At 38.6% G+C, this 21,201-nt stretch overlaps 1 protein-coding gene across 6 annotated transcripts in view; it reads left to right on the top strand.

The window, feature by feature from the left end:
• The first annotated feature begins 3,844 nt into the window (after positions 1-3,844).
• Rps6ka3 (ribosomal protein S6 kinase A3) overlaps positions 3,845-21,201 on the top strand; it is a 98,082-nt gene continuing 80,725 nt past the window's right edge. For 2 of the 6 annotated variants that reach the window (XM_051176670.1, XM_051176668.1), the window contains exon 1: positions 4,226-4,320. Coding sequence is in view for 1 of the 6 variants with exons in the window: in XM_051176667.1 (XP_051032624.1) it covers positions 4,252-4,320 (69 nt within the window). In the remaining 5 variants the exon portion in view is untranslated. Of the gene's footprint in view, positions 3,866-4,221; positions 4,321-21,201 lie in introns of those variants that run through there. The other 4 variants (XM_051176672.1, XM_051176669.1, XM_051176671.1 and 1 more) reach the window with 4 other exon arrangements.

Here is a 21,201-nt window from a genome sequence, read left to right as displayed (position 1 = left end):
CTGATTTTGCACAGAGAAGCAGAATACGAAGCTATGAATTTAAGGTTATAGGACCTGTAGGCATTCATAAAAGGGGCAATGTTAAAAGATAATTCTAGAGCAGTGCTGTCCTATAGAACTGTAGTGTGAAGCTTAACAAGAAATGACATATGTAAGAACTAGTCTACAGATTTTAAAAGATAAAATCAAAAGCCAGGTGTAGGGGTGGATGTATACCTGCAATCTCAGTATTCAGGAAACAAAAGCAGGTCAGCCTAGGGTAGGTAGTGAGATTCTGTCACAAGGCAAATCAAAAGTGAACTTAATATAATCAAAGTTTATTTAACATAAGAGTCATAGTATCATCGTTTCAATATGCAATCAATACAAAAATATTGGTGAGATACTTTATATTCTTTTCTTAAGACACAGCACACTAGTGCATCCAGGCTAGTCTGGAACTCTGGAACTCAGAGATCTGCCAGCTTCTGCCTCCTGAGTGCTAGTGTTAAAGACATTAGACACCACGCCCAATTGATACTATACATCTCAATTTGGATCAGAATATCTCATTTTAAGGCTCAGTAGCCACATAAGGCTGCTGCCATCTTTGCAGGTTTGGAGGTAGGAGGCAACTATTCTTTGAATAGCAAGATTTAAGAGTTCTTTGTTAGGAAAAAAAAAGTAATATCTTGTTCTGGGCAGCATCCTATACTCTCCCTGTTCTCTGTATCTTGGCACCTGCTGGAAACAAGACTTCTAAAACCTAAATACGTCTGAAAAGCTGTTGATGCAAGGCCTTGTTTGCTGGCTGTAAGCAAGGTCTCCAGAAACAAAGAGAACATGTGACTCTTCTTTAAATGGAAGGTGTTTATATCTGTGATGAAACAGAATTCTAGTCAGTGTAGAAAGCAAAACAAACAAACAAAAAACACAGTAATTTCTGGAGGCAAATTGAACAAAGCCAGAAAACTGAACAAAGCTGGAGTATTTTGGAGAAAGGTAACCTGGGACCATGGAAACAGTAGCATGGTTCATGCCAAATTCCAAAGCAACCTTCCTACTAAGATCATTGGACACAGAAAATATGTAATGCTGTAGCCCTCCTGGATTTACTCTAATGAAAAGCAAATAAATAAAAGTGTATGTGGGTGGGGGTAGTCTTGTACTCTTAGTTGATTTTCTCCAAGTTACCCAAGCAAAAAGGATGGTTGCACTACTCTTTGATATGATAAAAATAAATAAATGGGGGAAACACCCCCGCATCATTTTCTTTTCTTTGGAGGCAAAAAGTAAGGAGAATTGTATTTTTCTATATCAGTTTAAGTTAATCATATGTGCAAGAAGACATATTTGGTAGTAGTGTTTTAACCCATTAGTAGCAATTAATTGAATGTTCAATTCCTATAATTATGACCATTGCTTACATTACTCTTACAAATAAGTTAACCTGGTTTTAAATGTTATTACAGGCTGGGCCTGATGGCACTGGTTTGTAATTCCAGCTATTTAGTAGTCTGAGACAGGAGAATAACAAGATTTAAATTTCACTGAGAAACTTATACCTTGACTCAAAACAAAGCAAACAAATAAACAAACAAAAAGGGTTTGGGGATATAATCGAGTGCCAGAGTGCTTGCCTACCTCGTAGGAGGCCCCAAGGTCAATCCAGAGTTCTGGAAAAAAACAAAACAAAACAAAACAAGATTGAAATAAATTATTCTGGTTTGTTTTCAAGGTAAACAGAAATCAGTAAATGTTGGTCTTGGAAATCACACAAATATGCTTTGTGTTTTTTTATTACATTGATTTATTATATGTGTGTGTGTGTGTGTGTGTGCCCATGTGCACACCAGCTTGGGAGAAATCACAGGGCAACTTCTGGGAGTCGGTTCTTTCCTTTCACCATTTTTGCCTTGGGGCCCAAACTCAGATTGTCAGGTTTAGCTGCAAGTGTCTTTACCCACTAAAGCCTCTCAGTGGCTCAAAATGCTTTGTTTTATATCGTTTCTGTGGGGGTAATTAGTGCCAGAGAGTTTGGACACATAACTTAGGCATTCTGTTTTAAGTGCAAAATAATACATATTTCCTATCTTCACACTTCCATGAGCATGTTTTCGCATCAAGAAGGTGCTGCCAACTAACGTGAGTTAGGGCCCAGGTTGGACTTAACAGCACCGGAATCAAATATGGTGGGTGACAAACGTCTCCCTCTGTCCCTCTCCCACAGATGACTCTAAGCCTGCCTAGTTGTTGTTCAATGTGAGCTGCCCAAGCCTGAGTGAGAGGGCTCTCAGCAAGAATTTCCGGCTGCCTTTCCTAAACAGTTGGAGCTTTCATCAGATGAGGCTCCCAGGCATGGAGGGGCACCCTGCAGATGGCAGTAAAAAGACCTAACACCTGTCTCTGGCGGGCCAGGAAAGAAACCTTGCACAGACTGCACAGACCAGGCCAGCTGGGCGTGGGTCTCTAAGGTCATTCTCACACCTGCGAAAGGGAGGGCAATGAGCACTCTCCAGGTGTCTGGAAACCCAGGATGATTAAAGGAAACTGTTAAAAGGCGTGCAGGGAGAGCTCAGCGGAGGGACGCGCTGTGGTAGCCAAGCGTGGGAGGCTAGGGCTGTCTCCCTCCGGGCCTTGGGGACTGAAGAAACAAGCTGGCCAGAGATTTCCCTGTGCTTTTTTTTTCCTTCCCGTTCCCGATGCAGGACGATTAGCCAGGGCCTGCAGTAGCTTTCCACTCAACCCAGCGACTTTTACACATTTCTGCCCAGGCATACAAGTGCCTAAGCTACAGGAACGATGAACCCAGGATGGGTGAACCGAACCCTTCATGGGACCCACGCTGAGTGCCCCGGCCTTAATTCTCAAACTCTCAGAATTCTGCGGCTACGATGCCGACTGTGCATTGGGTTCCCTTAACCCAGGGCTTCCTCTTCTTGGACAGGAGGAGGAGTCACAAACCCCCCTTTCTCCTCCGCCTACGACCAGCTTGATTAAAAAACATCTAATCTTTTATTTAAAGTCAACGGAGGAGCAGGAACCCCGCGCTCCTGCCTACAAGATATTTTTACTAACTCCTTAATCTCTGCCAAGAAGGGCAACCTTAAGGAACCTCTGTTTTCTCTTTGAAGATTTAGGTAGCCAGGGAAGGGTGTGCCAGTCTGGGCTGAAACTCGAGGGCTCTATGCACTTGGGAAGGGCTATTGGGACAGAGATAGGGTGGGACGAAAAAAATCCCAAATACTAACAATTTAACACGAGAATCAACTTGAAAAGCTCTGAATCAAACTAGGAGCCGAACCAACAAGCGACTGGCTCCCAGGCACGAAGCCTCTGGAGTCCGTGACCAGGAGGAGGAAAGGGGTCAGGTGAATACTCAGCATGTGATCCTGAAGAGGGAGAGTCTTGGGCCAGGAGGGGCTGTGCCCATAGCCTAGGCGCGCCCACACGCACCCCTGGAGGAGAAAGGCCGAAAAGACATCTCCCGCCTCCGCCCCCGGGCTGCTTGCACGAGACTGCGCCCCCAGCGCCCTGCCTAGCATCTCTGGCTGAGCGCGAACCGCTCTCCTATTCTCAATGAGCCCCCAACCTACTTGGACTCGTGGCAGTTAAAGTGACCCAGCCTCTTGTCCTCCCTGCATTGCCCATTTCTCAACCCCCACCCCCATCTCCCGCCAACGCCCCCAAATCTCTTGGGCTCGCCCTTCCTGAAAGTAGGCGAGGCCCAGAAGCTGAAGCTGGGGAGGAGGAGGAGGAGGGAGGGGTGGGGGTGGGAAAGGGGAGGAGCCGAGCACAGCGGCCCGTGGGCGTGTCCTGCACTCGCCACGCCCCTGGGTGCGCGCGGTGGTGGTGGCGGTGGCCCAGCCTCGCTCTTGAGAGACAGGTATCGCTTAGACGCCATGTTGTGAGCGGAAGTGGGGGAGCGCGCGGCGGTCGCTGTTCTGCTGGGAGCGGGCGCGGGAACCGGCGGGGAGGGGAGGTGGGGGGCGGAGCCCTAGTCCGGGCGGCGGAAGGAGGAGAGGAAGAAAGGGGCGAGCCCTGGTGCCTGGCGGCGGCGCGAGGTTCTCGCTCGGAGTGCGGGCGGCTGCGGCCAGGCGCTGGGCGTTCGGCGGTCAGTGTCAGCGTCGAGCTAGCCCTCGGGAGCCGCCGCTGTTCTGCGGCGGCTTCTCGACTCTGCCTCGCGCTCGAGCGGCGAAGGAGCCGGGCCGGCCGTGGGGCGGGTGGGGAGGGAGGAGGTGGTAAAGGCGGCGGGCCGGGGAGGGGGGGAAGATGCCGCTGGCGCAGCTGGCGGACCCGTGGCAGAAGATGGCTGTGGAGAGCCCTTCCGACAGCGCTGAGGTGAGTGCAGCCGGGCAGGCGCGCCCCTTCCCCACGCCCCCGCCGCTCGCTCTCTTTCCCCGGAGCTGCCCCTTTGACCACCTTCTTCGGCTCACATCTTGTCCCGGGTGCGGGGTTCTGCTTTAGGTCTTTTGGGTTTGCCCATCTGTCCATTCCTCCCTCCCTCACCCTCACCTCTCCCTGGCTTTTTTTTGGGGGGGGGGGACTGCCGGTGTGGCAGCGCGTGGGGTTTGGAGTGGGCGCTGAGGCTTTGCGAGAAGCCGGTTTTAATCAACTTTGCGTGGGGGAAGCTGGAGGCTGAGCGGGAGCCAGCGGGGAGTTGGGAAGTTTGTCCCTGCCGGCTCTGGGGGCTTCTCCGGAATCTTAGCGACTTTGGGGTAATGGGTTCTGTTCACCCTGGAGCCAAGACTTCAGTCTGGCCGAGGGAGGGGGGTGCTGCAGAGAGACAGGCATACGCACGCAGGGCAGGGTGTTGAGCCATGAGGGTTTTGAGTAAGGGGTATCGGACTGAGGTTAACCCCCCCCCCATCTGCAGCAGCGCTTTCTGCTGCTGCACAAGAAAATCAGGACGCCTCCGGTCCCCTACTTCCCGGGTTTTGAGGTCACTGAGTTGTAAGACCCCGAGTATAACTTTGTTTCCTGTCGGTGGAGGTGAGCGGGTGAAATTCAAGGAGATCAGCGGTCGCTGTAAAAGGGCTTTTTGGTTTTCCTCGCCCGGGATCTGGTGACTCCCTGAGACACCCAACCCAGTGTCAAAAAGTCCAAACAATATACCCAAACAAGGCAAAACAGAATTTCTGAGAACACATCCCAGCACTGAGCATTTCGCAGCCGCCCTGTCCCAGAATCAACTCGAGATCTCAGAAAATAATACAGACAAGATCCATTCCAGGGTATCAGCGCTCATCTCCAAAGTGGAAAAATCAGTTCCTGATGGTGGCGCGTCTGTGCTTCTTCTTTCTTGACTTTTTGCTGCCTTCTATCCTCGCCCCGGACTTTAGGGGATTACAGGATGATAGGCAGGGTGTGTGTAATAGTTACTGAGCGAGTGACCCCATTTCTGGAAAGCATGACTGAAACGCGGGGGTGGAATGGGGCAGGCTCTGATGAGTGGTGTACTTGGCGGCAGCCGCTGCCCCTGCCGGCCTACGCAGTGTGAGAGGTAGATAGGGTTACTGGTTACGTCAGTAAAACTCAGGATCAGTTTGGTGTGAGATGCGGGACACTTAATATTCTCCTGGAGGGGGAAGGGGAGGAGGAGAGGAATCTAATCAAATCGTTTTGCAGATTTTCTCCCTAGTCACTCCTCTGCCATATAAAAAATATTTATTTGGTCTTCCTAACTGCAGGAAGAGTTGTAATAACGCATATGAGCTCATACTTTTATATCTTGCTACTAGATAGTGCCTTTAATGTATAAATGCTACTCAAAAATATAAAAGACATAGATATATGTTGCCATGTTTTTTTAAAGGACAGGCTGGTGTAAAAAAAAAAAAGAAAAATTGTGTTTTTAAGACTAACAGAAATACAAGAATTTTATTTAAATTTGAGATCCGATATGATTCTATAAGTCTTTAGTAACAAAGTTAAATTTAGAATGTTTAATCGTCATTTGAATAGATATTGTGAAAAACAGTATGGCAAGGAAGCCTCTTCGTTTTTCTTCAGAAAAAAAATGCATTTAAAAATAGTTATCAGGGTGGTTAAAATGTTCCCAAAGTACTACACCTGTCAACGAAATTGTATATACTTAGAAACTGCTTTTTAATTTAGTTTTGTGGAATTTTTTTAAGTTGTTGAGATAACCCAGGCTCATGTAGAGCAGACTGGCAGAGATCTGCTTAGCTCTGCCTCCCAAGCATGGGGGTTAAAGGCATATGCCTCCATGCCCAGGTATGAGTCTGCTTTTTAAATACACACAGTAACAATACAATTCAAAATGAATCCAATAGTATGTTTAAAATGATTTGTTAAATCTATACCTCAACAAATTGCCTTTAGATAGTTTGTTTCCTTTGCTTGTTAAATTGTTAATCCACATTTTTCCTTGGCACATGTCAATATGCAGAGAGAAATCATTTAAAATTCTTCTTTATCATTTTAATGTATATAGTATGCATTTAGATAAAGTACAAGCCTATTTAGCATCTATTATATATGCAAAGGTACTGGACTGTACCTATTGTTTCATTATATCTTTCCTGTAACTCAGCAGAGATTTGTGGTCTCCATTGTTACAAGTTAGGAAACTAAATTCCGTAGTTAAGAGCACAAAGATTATAATGAATAAATCACAGAGCCATATTTGAAGCCAGGTAGATACAATTTGCATGCTTTGCTTTATGTTAGACTAGGTGCTTCATATCATTTGTGAAAAGAGTCAAGGCATGAACATGATAATAATTAGAGATCATGCATTCTTCATAAGCAAATATACGATCTAATTTGGAAAGCTATATATATATGCATATATATGTATACGTATATAGTGTGTGCATGTGCATACTCCCACATTCATGGGTCAGTGTCATGTTTTCCAAAGCCTGGTGGATAAGATTCTACAAATTGTAATTTCTAAAATTTTTACTATTCTGGCATAAAGTATGTCAGAGCCAGGTGTTGCCTAAGTTTTTTTAAAAGTAGACTTCAACAAATGCTTTAGATACTCTGTTTCCTTTGGTTGTTAAGCTATTGCAAGTAAATTCTGATATGATTTTAAAATATTGAAACCAATAAAAGCAGAGTTGGGAGTTTTCATGAAGAGCTAATATTGATACCCATTATTATGCCATCTCCTCACCAATAGTCTCACATCAGGGAATGATTGTATTTTACCAGAGAAATATCAGGGTTTCTAAAGGAATATTTATTTGAGGAAATGCATCAGAAATTTCCCTTCCATGGTAAAAGATTTTAAGGTGGGTCTACATAGAATTACATTTATGGTCTCATTGCTAGACAGACTGAGCTCTTGAAAACAAACTCTTTTTTTCTTTCTCTAAATCCTCAGCAATTAACACAATGCCTGACACATACATATTATGAACTCAATAAATGTCTGCTAAGAGACCCATGAAGGTAGGGAATAAGGTGCTTATGACTCTTATCTACGTTTTTATCATTTTAATTCCTCATTGAAATGTGAATAATTTTAGAAGACCTGTGTGCCTCTAAAAACACAGTTTCTTCATTCCTTCACACCAGCCTTCATGCTTTAAGACCTCACACAAGTCTCATGGTATTCAAAACAAAACCCCTTGTGGTTGAACTCAAACATGGGTCATAATGTGATAGATCAAAACTAGGCCAAATGTTCAAGGCAAATTTAGGATATTGAAGTACTATGTAAGCCAATCAAGTTATTAGAAGATAAAAAATCAAAACCACTTCCTAAATAGATAATTAGAAGTCCTGAATGGATTACTTAAAGTTGTGTAAGTACATTTTTTTTTTTTTTTTTTTTTTTTTTTGATATTTGACTGCTAAGGGGGATGGATATCAAAGAATTGTGGTTCTTCTACAAATCCATTGCCACTGCTGTCAGGGACAAATTTAACGCTAGATGACAAGCCTAACTTAAAGTATATGGTTTTCCTTTGTTGCACTGGAATTGGGGCAAATGCTAATCTAAATAGAAAACAATGTGCAAGTAGTAAAATGAAGGTTATTTTTGCTCTCTAAAAATAGTAACAATGTAATATATGTATATAATATTAACAATGTTTTTAAACAATGTGTTGCATGAAAATAGCCACCTTGACTTCCCTTAAATAACAAATACCTAGCAGGCATTGAAAAATACTATATTTGATAACAAAAAAATGAGAACTTTATGTTGTAGATCTTCAGTGAACATGCACACATTTTTAATCTCAAAATTATATAGTAACCCTTACTATAACATAGCATAAGATTTCTACAGTGTTACAAATATGTATTATTATATAGGTTTCTTTAGTTTAATCTGTTGGGAAAGCATTTTATTCACCTATGATTATTGACTTTGAAAAAATGTTTTATTGAGTTCTTTTCTGTTTCCTGTTTTCAGTTTTACTACTTTTCAGGTTTTTTTTATTTCCCCCAAGTGAAGATCTGAGGTGAGGACAGGTATTGCTCCATGTCAACCGTCAAATAACTATGACACATACTGAATACTTCATTGTTTTCAGTGATTCTGTTACAGGACAATATTTAAAAAAAATATAGAAACCTGCTTTATTTTGGCAGTTGGATCCTGTGTCAGTACAGTGTATCCAAAACGTGAAACTTCCTGTGTTCCTTTGAACTTTAAGATAATGAGGTAAAAGTGTTTATTCAAAGAAGCAAGTATAGGCACACTTGCCTTTAACTACATTTCTGGAAATCAAAATAAAATGACATAATTTAGATGTGCACTCCTGAACCAAGGATTTGACTTGGTAAGTTGTGAAATAAATAGAAGTGTAACGTATTATTTATCCAGAATTATGAATTGCCGAATTGTTCTTAAAGTTTTCCTTTAATTATCATCCCCTAAAAAATTCATACCATGATCACAGTTTATAAGATTTGCTCTATCCTTCCATGCTCAATAACATGTATACCAGGATATAAGTGATGAGTGAAGTCAGAGTGGCCTAATTCATTCATTGCACATTGGATGCTTTGGGCCTAGTGCCTTAGATTGTAATGGAAGATAATGTTTACTTGTCTCTCTAATAAGTAAATAGTGTTCAATTGATAATGTGTTTTGGTGAAAAGTACATTTTTAAGCATTGAATTACAGTTGCACAATTGCATGTACGTGCGTGTATATGTGTATTTACATCCCATTCTCTAAATTTATATCATAGGAAAATTAAGCGATTACGTTTTAATACATGGTATTAACACATTCTCATACTCACCAGTCTGTTGTTTAGATTTAATACAGTGACTAGTTATATCATGAATTTGGAATAAACACCAACTGCTCAGTCTTATTTATCAGTTTAATACCAAAAATCATAACACAAAGGAAAATATAAATAATGTATCTTACTTGCTAAGTAAAATGTGTCAAGATTCAACTAAATAAGTACACTATTAACATAAAACAAGTTCAGAAGACAATATGCTCACATAACATGTAGTAATTATTTAGTACATTTGATCTAGGTGAATTAACTAGCTACTATTTATGGTTAAGAATTTCAGCTTTATCGCCTTGAAATTTAGAATGAACTTTGTCAGATTGTTTGCTTCCTGCCAAAGTTTTTGTTAAAAAAAAAATAGAGCTATAAAGGCCTGTGTCTTGGCCTTATCTCTGAATTACTTTCTAACCATGTCAAGGTTATTTGCTATGTCTACACTTGAGAATTAAATGAAATCATAATGTATGTAAAATAATTTTTAATCTATGATTTGTGTTTATTAAATAATACTTATAAATGATTTGCTCAGAGAACTGTCTTCTTGGGTATTTTTTCCAGAAATAAGTAAAGCAGGTAAAATTACTCATTTGCTTGGATCATTTTAAACAGAATCATTGCAATATCTGAATATACCTATAAGGGTAAGATAAACAGAAATCTCTTCAATCTTGTCCTTTTGTGTTCTTTCCAGATATTATCTTGAAAGGATATAAACCAAAAAAGAGCATCACAAGGGACATGGTAGGAAAAGGAGGTCAGAGAAGTGTGTTTCCACTTCTTAAAATTGTACAAACCAGAAGGTGTGTCATAAACTGTCAGACCAGTATTTTTTCTTAATGATAAATAAAATGATAGTAGACCTTACGCATGATACTTTTTTATGATCAATGAAATACAGGATGGCCTGTACGTTGATCTCTTGAAGGTAATGTATTTGTAAAGAAATGGTTCAAGTAAATATATAGCATCAATAGAAACAATTTTGATTTTCTAAAGTTTATCAAAACAAGGAATACACATATTTTCATAATTTAGGGTTAATCAGTTCTTGTTCGTTTTACTTTTAAGGAAATTAATATAACACATCTCCCTTCCCATTACTATAAGTACATTTATTTTGATTATTGAATGGGCCATGAATAAATAGGATTTCCTGTCTAGAAATCTAAACATTTGGATTTTGTCTGTTGTGAGGTGTTAATACTATAGAGTATTTTACAGAGAAAACTCTAGAGACACTCAAAGTCTCCAAAGGCTTTAGAGTTGTTATTAAAATATATGTGACCCAGCAATCAACTTCCCCCCTAAAAATTGAGAGCATATGACATAAGTAAGTTTAAAAATGTGGAGTTAAATGATATCTTTGCTGCATAACTGCTGCAAAATGGTATTTGAACAAGGGTACATAGTGAGACCCTGTCTTTATAAAACACAACAAGCAAAACAACAAAAATTGTATTTGGGACTTGAAGTCAGAACCCTGTTTTCACAAAGCACCTATTGGAAACTTAAACAACACAAGTGTTTACAGAATAGTTTCAGAAAGTTCAGTACCTTGTAACTTGATTCATTATTGCCCAGAGAAGAGCTCCTATTTTTAATTGACTATATTGAAGCTTTTGCCTTTGTCAAGAAAAATTCATTTCTTTTTTTAATTAAAATCTATGTTGTACAATGAATTTCCAACTCAGTAGTGAACTCAAATTTAAATAGAAGTTGTCTCAGTAGGTAAAGATGCTTACTCACCAAAGCTGATGACCTGAATTCAGTCCTGGGACCCACATACCAGAAGGGGATGTACATACATAATAAATACATAAATACATACATACATACATGCATACATACATACTCACATAAATTGTCATCTGAGCTTCACACATGTATGCCATGGTACATGTGCACTGTAACATGATTGTGCCCCACACCCAGCAAATAAATGTTAACAAATTTTTATTAAAATTTTTTATTTGATTTTTTAATCATCCTCAGTTTTATAGTTCTTTAATATCAAGACTTTACTAAATTACCTCTACATTAACTTCCTCTAATTTTTATCAGGTGTTCATAGTTTTTAATTTTTGCCTTTTTATTTTCAGATAAGGTCTCAGTGTGATCCAGGCTGGCATCAAATTTGCTGTGTGACTGAGGCCAACCTAAAACTGCTGACCCTCTAGCCTCAGTTCTCCAAGTGCTGTGATCATATGTGTGCACAACCATGCTCAAATTTTTTAAAAAGGGGGTTTTGTTTTTCTGTATGCCTCTTTATTCTTCTGACAATTTCCCTGCCACCTAACATTCTGCTTTTTAGAAATTAACTGCCTTTAACTTACAGTTAGTAGAGGGTAGAAAGCTAGGGTTAATAAGATAGAGCCATTTTTAACATGGGAGTATTTTGATTTCAGTTTTTAGATTCACCAAATAATGTAAAAGAGCATCCTCAAACTTTTAGATTCTGCCCACTATGTAGAACAGGGGTGTCCAACTTTTTATATTGCAGTTTGACATTATTATAGCTAATTCATACTTATCTAGGGACTTATGTAAGCTGTGGGTTAGTCTAGACATATCTAGAGAATCAGGTATTTACTATGCTACCTAATAGTAAATGTTAATTCTGTGTTTTGGCATAACATAACAAAATTGCCCTTTCTTAAAGATGTCAGCTATAACAGGTGGTGGTGGTGCACACCTTTAGTTCCAGCATTCAGAAGGCAGAGACAGGCAGATCTCTGAATTTGAGACATGCCTGGTCTACAGAGTGAGTTCCAGGACAGGCACCAAAGCTACAGAGAAACCCTGTCTCAAAAAAAAAAAAAAAAAAAAAAAAAAAAAGTCAGCCACAAAGTACAATGTGAATGAAGTAACAACCAGGCAGCTGTGAAGTGGAAAGCTAGCCTGTCTCACTACCTGTAATCAGGTTTTCACACTATGGGTCCAGTTTTGTTCTTGAGAGATTTTTCTGGTTTCCCAAATATTAGATATTCTAAACTTAGATAGGAATCCAAAAGCACTTTTAGATTTTTCTTTCTTCTCCATAGTAGAAGTAGTGTTATAGCCAAAGTACATTAAAGAGAATTTCTCCATCTTAGCTAATATGGTGTCTTAACACACTTTAGGTGTTGATTATGTTTTGTTGACTATATAAATTGATTTTTATATCATCATCTTACATATGATTATCTTCAAATATGACCTGGCCATCTAGGTTTCTGAGTGCTTAGCTCTAGTCCTTTGGTTCACAAAACTTGTTATAGGAAACTTAGTTCAGTCATACAATATGTGTTAGATGCAGATGTCAAACGATAGCCTAAAGCCAAGAGACCATTTTGTCACTAACATGCTGAATTGAGTCTTAACATGCAGTAGTTGGGACACAAATCATTGTTCTAGAGATCTTATAAAACCTACAGTATAAAAAAAAAAAAAATTTAGCCGGGCATTGGTGGCGCATGCCTTTAATCCCAGCACTCTGGTATCAGAGGCAGGTGGATCTCTGAGTTCAAGGTCAGTGTGGTCTACAGTGTGAGTTCCAGGACAACTTCCAAAGCAATACAGAGAAACCCTGTCTCGAAAAACAAAAACCTACAGTAAAATCTTCAACATTAGAATGTTATTTATTTGTTTCTTCACATTTGGGAACAGAGATGGCTATTTTTACTTTTTTTCTGAAAACAATATAAAATAATGAAGATTTACTTTTAAAAAGAACTGTTAGCTGGGCATAGTGGAACATGCATGTAATACTAGTGTGTGGGAGGTGAAGGCCTGAGGGTGAGCTATATGAGACTTCATCCCAACTGGAGAAAAAATGGATCTGGGGAGATGGTTTGGTAAATAAAAACAGTTACCATATAAACATGAAGACCTGAGTTTGAATTTGCAGAACTCGTACAAAAGCCAGATTTGTAACATGAACATTTGTATGTATTTCCATCACTCCTACTGGGAAGTGAAAGGCAGATAGTGAATTCCCTGAAACTGAAGGGCCAGATGGCCTGGCTTGTACAGGGGAAAAACAACAGAGACCCCCCCCAACCCATCTCAAATATGGTAGAAGGGAAGCACCTTCAGAGTTTGTCTTCTGATTTTCACATGTGCACTTTGGCCAGTACATATCCACACTTCACACATGCATGTGCATACACAGAGGCTGAGGGCTGGGGAGATGGCTGAGCAGGTAAGAGTGCCTGCTGTTCTTCCGGGGGACTGAACTTCAGTGTCAAGCACCCATGTCCTTCTGGGGACCTAAACACCTGTAACTCCAACTTCAGGGTATCTGCCACCCTCTTCTGGCTTCTGTGGGCATCTGAATACACTGGAACCTCCCAGGCTCATATGAATAAACAAAAAATATATAAAATTAAAACTTATAGCTCAGCACCATTCAATACAGTATTAATAGTGAGTTATTAAGCATTTGAAATATATAGTTGGTGTGACTGAAGAATAATTCTGGGGATGTAACACAGGACTTCACATACACAAGGGCCTATCACTAAGCTACATCCCAGCCTTGAATTTTTAGTTATCGTCACCTGTGTTTATTATCTACTATATAGATCAATGCAGTCATAGATGATAGAATTTGTATGAATAGTACTCCCATTCCCTTGTAGTTCTATGTTCAGTGTTCTATTCTTCTACTTATTTGTTTTTAAGTGAATAGACTAAGACATTTTTTTTCTAAATGAAACTATGTCTAGTACATATTTTTCACAGTTATTCCTTTCCTATCCTGATGATATTTATAAGTCTCCTTAAGTGATGTATACTCAAAATTCACCATTCTGCTCTCAATAGTTTTTCTGGTGGCATTTCCTGTTGAAGCAATGAGAATATTTAGCTATCAAAATGTTGAAATTATAAGCTTCCTCTATGGACTGAGCTTGTGGACAAAAGTATTAAACAATAAAAACGGGGCATATTCTGTGTTAAAATGAAAAAATGCTGCATGATAACTTAAATATTGTATTCTGTACATTCTACTGTGCTAAAAACTAGAAGTAGGCTTAAGTTTCTTGGAAATTGGAACATTTTTTGAGAAAGGGTTTTTCTGTGTAGCTTTGTCACCTTTCCTGGCACTCACTCTGTAGACCAGGCTGGCCTCAAATTCAGAGATCCGCCTGCCTCTGCCTCCTGAGTGCTGGGATTAAGGGCATGTGCCACCACTGTCCATTGGAAATTGAAATTTTATTTTAATTTAGTATAGGATTTTGGAACTAAGAAAAATTTAGCCCTATTCTGTTTGTTAATTTTACCTTTGTTTGCTTTGTCAGAATCTTAAAATCAATTTGCCTTAACTTTAGTTTGTAAATTAGGAAAATTCAGGTAGTTCTTAGAGTAACAAACAACTTGGGAACAGCCCTGCCTGGAATCAAATAGTATGGAGTGTGTCAAGGTCACTACTCTTTCTCTCCTAGATGAATGGGGACATTCACATTTACTGAATGCCAATTTGATTGGGTACTCAGTATGTTCTAACTGGAATGAGGTATATAGTTATTCTTATCTGTGGAAATTGAAGCCCAGAGGGAAATAAACTGCTCATAAGATTGCACAACTAGTAAACAGGAACAAAGATTCAAACCCAAGTCTCACAGATTTCAAATTGCAAAGATGTTCCACTGAGTTAGCCTGCTTGAATTGAGAACATCCAGATGAGTGATTCCATCTAGATGAAGTCACCTACAATGCAGAAAGTATCCAGGCGGTTTGCATAAGAGGCTGTATTTGTGAGAATGTAAGGAGGTTAATGACCTAGAAAGATAGGCACCTTATCGTGTATGTGAAGCCCTTTCAAGGAGGCTGATGGAGAATGTGATCCTGGTATAAATTAGGAATGCTGTTCACAATATAGACAGTGTTTATGTATTAGAAAAGTCAGTAAAAATTAATACTGCTTTGCACATACAGCTTTTTTTAACTAGCCAGAGTAAAAACATTTCACATATATGGAAAATACATTCAGATTTATAACGTTAATGTTACCAGTGAAACAAAGTATCTTGTATTTGAAGTGGGGAAGAAGGAAGCTGTCTAAACATTACTTACCAGCTGCCCTTATAGAAGCCCTTAGGTAGGAATTTATTTGAGTAAATGTGGCTTGTTACTTGGAGTTTTTAAATAAATCATTACCTGTTGACATTTGACTCCTTTCAGAAAAGCCTTAAGATATGCCTTTAAAGTGCCCGGAAGTAGGATCTGCTTCAACTCAAAACACAAAAAAGTAGCAATTGAAAAAAAAAGGCTATATTGCTGTAGTGTAAGAAAGGAAACATTTTAAATTATGCAATCAGTGAATTCTTTCATTAGACTTTTTCTTTTAGTTTTTTTTTTTTTTTTTTTTTTTTTTTTTTTTTTTTTGAAACAGGGCTTTGGAGGCTGCCTTTCATTAGACTTTTAAATAACTCAAGTATCCTTAATTTTTGAAAAAGAAATTACAGATTTACTACAAGATTGACCTTTATAAAGTAGGTGTCCTAATTTGTTTTCTGTTGTCATAAAACATTACCAAAACCAACTTGGGGAAGAAACAGTTTATTTGGCTCACATATCCTGATAATTGAGGGAAGTCCTGGTCATTGAGGGAAGTTTGGATCATTGAGGGAAGTTGAAGCAGGAACTCAGGCAAGAACCGAACCAGATAGAGGAACATGGCTTACTCACTTGGCTCTCTATGGCTTGCTCAGCTTGCTTGCTTATACCCAGGACCTCCTACCCAGGGATGGCCCAGCCCACAGTTGGCTGTACCCTCCCACATCAATCATGAATCAAGAAAATACCCTCTGCCATGAAGTGGTGCCAAGTGCCTTTAATCCTAGCACTCAGGAGGCAGAGGTAGGCGGATCTCTGTGAGTTCCAAGACCTATCCTGGTCTACAGGATAGGCTCCAAAACTATAGAGTAACCTGTCTCAAAAAACAAACAAACAAAAGCAAAAATAAAGGCACAGACAAATCTGTTAGAAACAATTCCTCAATTGAGGTCACCTCATCCCAGTTAACTCTAGTTTGTATCTAGTTGACAAAAAAATAAAAATAAACAACAACAACAATAAGAAAAAAATAACCAACACAGACAGTGACTTGCACTTACCATAGTCACAAGATTTTGTATCCATTACCTGTCTGATTCTGGAACATTGCCATTACTTCAAGAAGAAATGACCTACTCATTAACAGTTACGTTTTTCCCACACTCTGACAAGCATTGATCTATTTTCTATCTTTACAGAGTTACCTATTTGATCCTACAATATATAGCCTTTGTTTATGTTGTCTTATGATGTTTTCAGGGATCATTCAGGGACCATTCATGTTATGTAGAATGTATCAGTGCTTCATTTTTTTCCACACACTGTATGAGTATGCCATATTTTGTGTACTCACTAACTGATGGAAATTGGCTTATTTCAAAAGTCTTCCTTTTGATTATTATGAATAATAATATTATGAATGTTTGAGTAAAGGCTTTGTGTGAATATATATTTTAAGTTATTTTATATATTAGAAATTTTTGAGAAATTACCTATTTTCCAACTCATTTTTACCATTTTCCATTGTTCTTAATAGTGTTTTTCCACATTCTCCCCAACATGTGTTACGTTTCTTTATTGAAACTTTTGTAGTTAGTATGAAGTATCTCATTGTTTTGATTTGCATTTTCCTAGTAACTAATGATATTAAGGATCATTCATTTCCTTTTGTCCTAATTTCTGTGCTTGTTACTGATTTAGGCATTTAAATAGTGTTTTGCTCTAGAGAAAAGGAAAGTGCCCTATATGTTTATATTCTCAAAAATTTCACTTTCCCTAGAACAGTGGTTTTTCATTTGGATTCATAAAGGCATAGGTTCTATGAATGATCTTTAGTTTACCTCATCACCTAGTAAAGTTTATCTAAGCAGGAACAGAGTTCCTTGAAAAACACAACATGGAGCTATATAGATTGGTTTTTCAAAGCTACAGGTAGAACTTGAAGATAAAGGCAGGGAATAGTCCCCTTGGCCTTAGTAACTCAATAGATTTTTTTTTAAAGCACAAGTATAGGAATTTGTTGATAATCAGAACTGTCTTTAAAAAAAATCTCCAAAGTTAATTAAATTAAGTCAATACATTAAATGAATTCTTTTCAAGAATCCATCTCAGCCAGATGGTGGTGCCACCTTTAATCCCAGCACTTGGGAGACTGAGACAGGTGGACCTCTATAAATTCAAGGCCAGCCTGGTCGACAGAGTGAGTTCCAGAACAGCTAGGGCTGTTACACAGAGAAACTCTGTCTCAAACATACAAAAACAAACACACAAACAAAAACAACCACAACAAAAAGAATCCATCTCAGTTACCCCCACCCTTACTTACCTTTTCTTCAAGTTCCTGCTAGCAAATGGTATAATTCAAGAGAATAGTAATCACAGTGGATGTTGGTATCAGTAAAAGAGAAGGTTGCTTAAAGAAAATAGTGTAGGCAAGTTAAAAATAAGATATGCCTTGGATCAATAACAAGAATGTGAAAATTAGTTTTAAAATGTTCTTCTTGGCTCCCTTTAGTGTGTGAAATATAGTACTAGGTGATAATGAATTAAGTGGATTTCTTTCCTTTGGATTATTATAGTCTAAAAGTGCCCAATTGTCTGGACAGACAACCAGAATAGCATAAAACAAGCTAAATTGATCAGGAATACAAACAGATATAATTGGATATTTAGAGGGAAATTATATTCTTGTAATCTTAACAACTTTCCATAGTAGAGTTTCAATGATAATGTGAAAACTAGAAAACAAATGCCATTTTTAATACGAATATCACTTGGAAGAAACTTCTGGTTCTGCCAAGGTGGACGAACCCTATAGCAGGACTTCCCTACTTACTGAAACTAAACAAATAGGACCAGGACCAGTAGAGCTGTGGAAAAAGAAAGTAACACATGTAATGTGGTATCTGGGTTTTCTTACTGATTCCCATATATCATAGACAAGATGCTATAGCACTAGCAAGCGAGCGCACGCGCCGCACACACACCAATAAATAAATAAATAAATATATAAAAAACCCTCAAAACTTGGTTCTCTTTAGCTATACAGTTGAGGAAAGGGTGGTTCAGTAAGATGAAACCTTGCCAGTTCTCATTCTAATCTACCTAATTACTGATAGGAATAGGGAACAAGTGGCAGTGTTCTGCCTCTCCAGCCCAAGGGTGTTGGCTAGGGGAAATGAGCATTAATTACCCATTCCTTGCTTGGGGAGGGGGGAGGGCAGGACGAACAGTGCTTTGGTTCCCTCTGCTGGGTTACTTTTGCAGACTGTTCAGGAAGCTGGTTTTTCACCATCCTACCCTTGTAAAAGGAAGTTGGTTCTTCTCCGTGTACAGTCAGCAATAAGTTGAGCCTTCACCACAAACCCAAAATAAGACTTAAAGTAGTTCGAGAGGCAGAGATAGTACACTCTGAGCTTCTTACCATACCCTCCCACCCCCCTACCCCCACGTCAGACAGGCAGAAGAAGATAGCTAGAGACAAGAGCACTGGATTGTTTCTCACCCCTGCTGATGTCAATGAGGCTAAGCAGGCAACTGAGCCTTTACTTATCTGGCAGAAGGTGAAACTGATTAGCCATCCTCTTCTGTTCCTCCCTTTTGTTAGCTCTCCTTGAACTCATTGAGAAGATAGGCTTTTTGTTCTTGATTCCCCAGAGCAGAGGTGAACTCATAATCCTAACCATAAGCAACAAGGTGTATAGAGGTTGGTGGTTCACTCTCTGAAACCAAGCATATAGATGAATACATACATCTGTAATGAGTATTTGAGACATTGTTCCACTATTGCTTTCATAGTCTTTGTAGTGTCCAGAGAATGAATGAATGAATGAATGAATGAATGAATGAATGAATGAGAGAGATATGTATGTATGTATGTATATGTGTATGTTTGTATATGTGTATATATATATCATATATGTATATGTATATATATATTTTTTGTTTTGTTTTGTTTTTTAAGCAAATACTTCCAGGCAGTGGTGGCTTACGCCTTTAATTCCAGCACTCAGGAGGCAGAGGCAGCTGGATTTCTGAGAGTTTGAAGCCAGTCTGGTCTACAGAATGAGTTCCAGAACAGCCAAGGCTACACAGAGAAACCCTGTCTTGAGGGGAGAAAATACTGAAAAAATAAAATACTGAGGAAGAGCTCTGGCTTTAAATATCTCAGGTGAAATCCAAGAAGGAAAAGATGTCACTTTTTAAAAACAATTTAAATTCCTTTTTAAATGAATTTTGAAAAAAATAAGAATGTGTTTGAAAAATGAATTCTAGATTAATTCAGTTGTGTATGGGGGTACATTTTTGGTAAATCTACAAAATAAAGTGATTTTATGGAAACATTTAGAAAAAAATCTAATGATCATATAGTAATAATGTAAAAATAGAGGTCCAGATGATTTTTCCATGACCACACCAAAATAAAAGTTTGGCCTTTGAAGCCAGCGTATTTTTAATTTGAACCCAAATGAATTACTCAATCCAAACAATACATAAGTTATCCAATTATATATTTTTAGCTCTGAAAATGGGAAGGAACTCCTCTAAAGCTCCTCATGTGCTCCTCAGTTGAAATTTACTGAATATCCTATAGAGTTATACTGACTTTATCATAGCTTCTGGCGAATTGAGTTATCTGAGTTTGGATTGGAAAGCTGAAGTAAATCACTTGTCCAAAGACACCTGTAATAAAGGGCAAGCCAGGTTTTGCAACTTGATATGGCAGTCATCACAGCTCATGATCTTCTCTACTACACTGGTTTCCTGGAGTTGTGTGATCACAAGGAAATCTGATTTTGTTTCTGTGAAAAGGAAGTCCAAATAATTTTTTTTTTAATTTTGTATTGTGTTTGTGTTACTGAAACTGAGTACAGGGCCTCATGGGCGCCAGGCAAGCACTCTAAGAGTACTACTATATGTTAACAGAAAACTCAAATAATTCTGGTCATTGTACAGGCATTGGATACATACCATCTATTAAAAAGAAGTAGGATTTGGGACACAGGAATAGAATTAGGAATCTACATAGCAGTTATTTAAAAAGTTGGCACTAGACCAGTTTCTGATAGTAAAATACTGTAATATTGGATTGTAGAAATTAAAAGATTCCTTATTCTATAAAAAAAAACATTTTATTTTTCTTTTAGGACACAACAGCTGTTCTATCCATTCTTTGGCATTATCTTTTCTTACACTAGGGAGCAAAATGTATCACTGAAAGATATGGATAAAACTGTTCTGTATACAAATGAAATAATTACACTTAGAAATATAAAATGCCTGTAAGCACAGAATTGGAAATTTTCTCAAGTGAAATACAAAACAAAATCTTAAATAATCTTAATCTAAAACTTAAATTTTTTAAATCAAAGATGTATTTTCAAGCTGAGGGAGCTCTCAGACTTAGGGACTTTTACCCACAGCCTGTGGCAGACTCTCAGTCTAAACTGACCAAAATTCCACAGAGCACTCTAAGGATTACAGGTAACTACTCCCTCCCCCCCCCCAGTGACCTTTCCTAGGTCACACTGCTTTTTGAGAATGGACAAGAAATCATATTTACTTTTAATTTCTTCCTTTACCTACTTTGTGTGTTATCTTCCTCTTTTCATGGCCCTATTAAGAATAGATTATAAAAAACTTCTCAGGAAATATCAGCCAATAAAATGTTAGGAAAAATGAACCATACCCTTATTAGAATAATGTGTTTATAAGGTGATTATTTTCAAAATATGTTACGTGAAAGAACCACACTTTATAATAAAAGTTTTATATTATGCAAAGAGTTAAATAAGCATACCTGGATGTCAGTTCTAACTGTGTTACAACAATGATATTTCTAAATGTGCTTAGTGGGTACTTTACATTTTGACTTTGGTTCACTTATTTACAAAATGTAGCTGAGATCATGAACAAAATACTCTCAACCTCCCTTCATCTCTAACTATAT

Source organism: Phodopus roborovskii, unplaced genomic scaffold, assembly GCF_943737965.1.
Source record: "Phodopus roborovskii unplaced genomic scaffold, PHOROB, whole genome shotgun sequence".
NCBI lineage: Eukaryota > Metazoa > Chordata > Mammalia > Rodentia > Cricetidae > Phodopus > Phodopus roborovskii.
The sequence above is the reverse complement of the archived record's forward strand: the minus strand, read 5'-3'. Positions and strand labels throughout refer to the sequence as shown.